The sequence below is a fragment of the Micromys minutus genome (assembly GCF_963924665.1).
Source record: "Micromys minutus genome assembly, chromosome: 30".
NCBI lineage: Eukaryota > Metazoa > Chordata > Mammalia > Rodentia > Muridae > Micromys > Micromys minutus.
Window position 1 is genome coordinate 716781 of NC_137965.1, and position 6318 is coordinate 723098.

The following is a 6318-nucleotide window of genomic DNA, read 5'->3' on the forward strand; positions in this document are numbered from 1 at the left end:
AGCAAACTATCTGCAGAGGACCTTACACAGCTGCTTTATAGGAGAAGGAAACAGCAGGGCTTTCTTACATAAATTACTGATGAGTAAAAAGGTTCAGGACAAATATATCAAAGGGCTACTTCCACTCACTTTAAAAGAAACAAAATATCTATTCAAGTTGCTTTTCTTGGCTCTTTTGCTATTAGTGTCCTGACATACATTCAATAATCAGTATGAAAAAAATCTTTTATAAAGAAATTTTTAAAGTACATTTAAAAAACTAACTTTTATCAAGAAATAAAAAAATGCATGCATTCATGACTAAAGTTTAGAAGTTACAAGTACAGGCTTCATTAGACCATGAGTAGAGTATGTTCGATTCCTGAATGAATAAAAGGGAGATTGCTATTCCCTGAGCTCAAGACATCAAGGGTTCATTAATCCCCAAAGAAGAAGTACTCTTCTGAAGTATTTGGACAGTGTGATGCCTGATCCTGGTGTGAAGACAGAACCACAGCTGAGGAACTGTCAACATCACAGTGGCCCATGAGCATGTCTCTTGGGGCACTTTTGTTACATAAACCCTGTCCTACCAAGTTGCTTTTGGTCTTGATATTTTATTAATTTCATTACAGCAATGAAGGAGAAAACTAGGACAGATACCAACAATGACACCCGTGATAAGGATGTTAGGTGCTTTTCAGAGCACCCAACAAGACCCAGCAGCAATCCTGCTGCTCTGCCTCGGGAGGCTACTGCTCTAAGTAACAGAACTAATCCAGGGCTGGAGAGATGGCTCAGCACTGACCGCTCTTCCAGAGGTCCTAGGTTCAAATCTGAGCAACCACATGGTGGCTCACAACCATCTGTAATAAGAGCTGATGACCTCTTCTGGTGTGTGTGAAGACAGCTACAGTGTACTTAGATACATAAAATAAATCTTTAAAAAAAGAAAGAAAAAAACTAGTCCAAAACTCACTTCTCATTGGAAATTTCCTGACAATACACACTAAATAAATAACCTTGGCCATGCACAGGGCACACAGGCCAGTGATCCCAAGTCGAGGATGCTGAAGCAGGGACTCCCAGCCTGTGATGCATGCTAAGTTCAAGCCAGCACAGGCTAGTTTTCTGGTCTGATGCAACTGCTATGCCATATATATATATATATATATATATATATATATATATATATATATATATTTTTTTTTTCCCCCCCTAGATTGCTTTTAGGATGGTGTTTTTGTTGTTGCTGTCAGGGTGATCACAACCTGGATCTCTCACATGCCTACTAAGCGCCCTGAAAATGTTCTGGAAAATAAATTCAAATTTACATGTTTTTGTAAAAGCATCAAAGAAGCAAAAGCACTTAATTATCTCCTGTGTGGTGATGTCAATAGGTTTTCAAAAAGTTCAACATAGCTAGGATATCAGGAATGTGACTAATACAAGATGCAAGTCAAGCCATGAGAGACACATGGAAGTCTGTGATCAACCATCAAATAAACCAGGCCACACATGTAACTCTCAGGGGAGCAACTTCTGAAAGAATAACTTTTGTGTTGTTAGCACACTAGGTAAATGCTGCCTATATAGAGAGAGACTTTGAATTTGCACTATTTGTAAGCAAACTCTGCTGTATCAACATACCACTTTATACAAACTATATTCAACAAACCCTGAAGACCTACACACACACACACACACAGAGAGAGAGAGAGAGAGAGAGAGAGAGAGAGAGAGAGAGAGAGAGAGAGAGAGAGAGAGAGATTGAGACAGGGTCTCTGTAGCTCTAGCTGGCCTGACTTGCTATATACACCAGGCTGGCCTCAAACTCACAGAGATCAGCATGCTTCAGACTGATCCCAAGTCCTGGAATTAAAGGATTATGCCACCATACCTAGCAGACTTCAAGTTCTCTAAGGCTCCCTAATCTGTCTAAATACTACTATTCCTTTCCTAAATACATTGTTCCCAAGTGCCAGTCTAATATTCAGAATATTCCTGATATAAAATTTATTACTACCTGCCTTCAGATATTTAAGAATTTCACTAATGATCAAGTATTTTAGTGAGTTTACATTAACTACCTGTTACAAAGAATATTAGGGGGAAAAGGCACCAAAACTTTTCTTAAACTGCTTAATTTTTCCTTAAAATGTCTCAGCTCTTACTGCACAAGCATTAGGGCCTGAATTCAATCCCTAATAACCATCAGAGTCAGGTGTAGCCAGGTACATGTCTGTAACCACAGTGCTTTGGGTGACAGAGACACAGGATCTCTGAGGCTTTCTGGTCACCAGCCCAGCCCACAGTTCAACAAGAGATCCTGACATAAAGAACTAAGGGGGAGAATGGCACATGATGCCATAAGTGTGCAGAAGAAACATCCAGCTAAACAAAAACAAACAGGACACACACATAGAAAACAAAAATTATTCATGGGTAAAAAAATTCTTGTAGGCAAACTTGGTGGAGCATACTTACTTACAAATTCATCCAAGTATGACCAAAGCTGGAGGACCACCAGGAGTTCAAGGCCACCCTGGCCTATAAAACATCTTTTTGTTTTCAAATAATTATACAAATTTTAAATGTTAACGTTTGTGTATATGAACATGTATACATACATATATATATATATATATATATATATATATATATATATCTTTTTCAACATTACATATTATAGTCTCATGAATGTTCTTGTCCAGAAAGACAATTGTACTTGACATTTTTAGACAGCTAAATCAAAGAAATCATTTTTTTATTTTTAACAACTTACCCGTTGATGGTGAAATACAATAATCATCCTCCACAGACTGGCCATACAAATCATCATCTTCAAAATCTAAAAACATAAAAGATTATTTTACAAGTCCAGTTAGTCTTCTATATTAGTGAGGAAACTCCTGAATTATCTACAAAGTAAGTTAACATCAACTTTCAAGGAAGCTGAAACATCTACTTTCCCATAAATTCTAAGAACTTGTCCCACAAAGAAGGCATTCATTAACAATCTACATTACTGACAATCTATACTTGAAAGACATATTTAATGTTCTCACATTACCTCCCTTCTCCTCTGTAACCACACATCTTTACAGAACTGGTAGGCACAGGGTATACAATCAACAATACAGACATTCTCTGTGGGAAACCAGGATGCCTAACTTTGGTGACTGTTAATTGACCTCAAAGAATATGTTCTTTGTTGAGATTTCCTAAGGTTGCTTCTTTCTCTAGGTAAGCTCCCAGAAGTCTTCCCCACCACCTTTACCTTTGCTGCCTCTAATTCCTTGTCTTCCAAGTACAACACGTTTCAATGCATTAGAAATCACAGATCCTTCCTGGCAAAATTAGTTAAGTACCTGGCATACACGGGCCACTAAACGAATGTGTTTATAGATTAACAAATCAAGCTGCAAGGAACATATATAATTTTATACCAGAGCCTATTATGGAGACTTTTTCAGCTCTTAATGCCAAAAATCTAACTAACCAGAAAAGGGTGATTACAAACTCCATGATGATTAGGCAGCATGAGGAAATACGGAGCAATCCAGGAAAAAAATGTGAGCAAAGCAAAACCAGAAAGAGAATATCCAAACCAATTCTAAAGGATGGAGGTGGCCAGTTTTCTAGGGCATGCAGACAGTAGGAACAGCATGTTAAAGGCCAAAACCAAATGCTGTGGCAAAGGAAATGTGTAAGACTGAGTTAACTAGATGAAAATATGTAAGACTGAATGAAATCAGAATGTAATCCCAAATTTAAAATTTCACTCACAACCCCAAAACAAACATCTTTAGATATTACAAATCCCTTTTTCTCCTTCAGTGATCCTCAAGCATGCCAACACACAAATATGAAAAGAACTCTTCCCTGCAGTCTTCCTAAAGTGCTTCACTTTTTCAACAAAACACTGGAGAGATTAACTACACGTAAGGTATCACATCACTACTGACTAGACATAAAATTAAAGGCTGTTAAACTATCGAAGACAGTCTACAAATGTAGCTCAGTTGCTCACCCCTTATGCACTAGGTTCCAACAGCCTGTACTGTATAAAACAGGCCTGCCAGCCCAAATCTGTCATCTGGGACTTGGGAGACAGAAACAGAGGCAGGAGGATAGGGGCTACATGAAACTGTCTCAAAACAAAATCCTAGTGGTAGAGGGTGTTATGAAAAGCACCTAGAATTACACAGAAAAGTAATGCCGGTGTTACACAGAGGAACCAATAGGTTTTTGCCCACGGACTAACTATAATGAAATGAGAATACTTTTGTTAAGTTTTAATTATTGAAAGCCTAAGGGGAAGCCTAACTGAGAAGATGAAAACTGAAAATGAATTGAACTTTTATAAACAGGAAGGTAGGAACATTCCAGGACAGGCTATGCTTGGTTATGATGTCACTGGCTGTTACAAAGAAATAAAACCTGACCTCAGATAGCCAAGATATTCAGCACTCAAGAGGACACACAGAAATTCTTAGCTCTTTGACACTGTATGGAATCTCTCATGCTTTCACCAGCTGTTACTTTTACACAGCCCTCAATATGTTAAGTAGTACCATTAAGTAGTCAATTATCGCTGGATGAGGAAATAAATTAGTAACGAATGTCCTTTATTTCATAGCTACAAAATCTCTCCCAGTCTAAAGTCATTTCTTAGTGGTAGTGGTCCATCAGGCATTTTATACAGTCACTACATATTCTTACAGTGAATGTTTGCCACGTAAGATATTCCAGGCACACTGGGTCAAAGTCTCCAAATGCAGCCCAGAGTGTTAGCTGCCCAAACCTGTTGCAGACATTGAAGCTCACAATCCCCCCAAAGGGGGTTAATAACAACCACCTTCTTAAACATTACATGTTCATTTTAAAAACCAGCAGGTCTTTAGGATTTTTGCACTAGTTAATATTTGTGTTTATCTTTAGCTTCTATGATGCTTAATGATGCTTATTACCATCAACTCAGTGCATGACATTCTTCCTATAACCACTTCAACAACTCCTAGAGAACATTCATAGACGTATTTTTCGCTTAAAAAAAAAAAAGCAAACAAACTACGAGTCCCTTTCTCATGACCTCCTCGCTAACGTTGTTTTCCGTGTCCTTTTTAAAATAAATTTACATTAAGCATTATCAGCCAGTAACTGAGTGAATACACCTGAAGATCAGCAAATCGACCTAATTTCTTGAGCCTTTTAAACAAAAATCTTTCCTGTTTCTCACATCCCCAGTTTTGAAATTCCTTGAGAAATTCGGGACAGACTAGGTTCTGCAGTAAAAATGCGCGGACACGGGGAAAACCTTAAATCTGACGTTTGCAGCAGGTCGGCTGCAGGTAAGCGCTAAGCCAGCCTGTTTTAATAACTAAGTAAAGCCTTGTGGGTATGTCTGAGGGCTTATGAGACAGAAGTCAGAAACTCACTGGTGGTCCCCGAATGAAACAAGAGGTGATGCTTAGACAGCATCGGATCCCAACCTCGCTACACCTGTGAGCCCTGGAGATGCTACACCCTGGCCCCGTCCGTCAACAGCTCAGTCAGGAGGCCGACAACACGCTATCTTACTTCCCGAGGCTTCTCTCCTGCTCCTTCTCCGCCTGGTCCCTCCCAGCCACAGACACCAGTGAGAACGTGGCAGCCGGGTCCGCGCTCGATTCCAGGCGGGCGTAGAGCGGCCAGGGCGGCAGCTGGAAGAGCGAAGATGACGGCCCACGCGGCCTTACCACCCACCTTCATCGTAGTTATAGCCCCGGACGTTCCGATGCCGGGCCATCGCGCACAGAGGGCGTCTGCAGCAGTCCCTTCCAGAAAAACTCGGCTCAGACAACGACGAGGCGCGGGCCGCCGGCGGACAAGCTCCGCCGCGCCATTTTACCTTCCGCCAGGCCTCTGCCCCGAGCTTCCGCGCATGCGCGACGTCATACCTGCGCACTACGCGACGGAAAGCTCTCGGGGTCACGGCCGGCCTCCCGGGTACGCATGCGCGCTCTCGAGCTGGCGGGTGGCGCGAGGTCCCTCCCACAAGCAAGTTGGCTGAAGTGGATTTACCTACCGGCCAGAAACCGAGCAACCACTAGGCTGTCGAGTGGAGATCTTTGACCTACACTAGTTTTCAGTATTATTTCCCAGCTTTGGTTTTTGATCATCTGAAAAGCTGCCTATTTCGCTCAATTAAAGGAAGGACTTTGTTTCAGCTTTTAAGCCTTAGTAAACACGATAGGCAGTGTCAACAAACTTGTAAATTTGGCTTAATAATTAGTCCAAGCTGTAGAGGGAGACTTTTTGAACTAGTAATTTTTAAGTTTGAAATGTAGCCGATCA

The 6318-nt window shown here is 40.8% G+C and overlaps 1 protein-coding gene across 2 annotated transcripts in view; it reads right to left on the reverse strand.

Annotated features, from left to right (window-relative positions):
• The window catches only part of HBS1L (HBS1 like translational GTPase), a gene marked incomplete at its 3' end in the record, with an annotated part of 67590 nt that extends 61703 nt beyond the window's left edge, over positions 1 to 5887 (reverse strand). For both annotated transcript variants that reach the window (XM_080941674.1, XM_080941675.1), the window contains exons 1-2: positions 5728 to 5887; positions 2765 to 2830 (exon numbers count right to left, since the gene is read on the reverse strand). In XM_080941674.1, the coding sequence (XP_080797800.1) occupies positions 2765 to 2830; positions 5728 to 5770 (109 nt within the window). In that variant the 5' untranslated portion in view covers positions 5771 to 5887. The remainder of the gene's footprint in view (positions 1 to 2764; positions 2831 to 5727) is intronic.
• Positions 5888 to 6318: the final 431 nt, after the last annotated feature.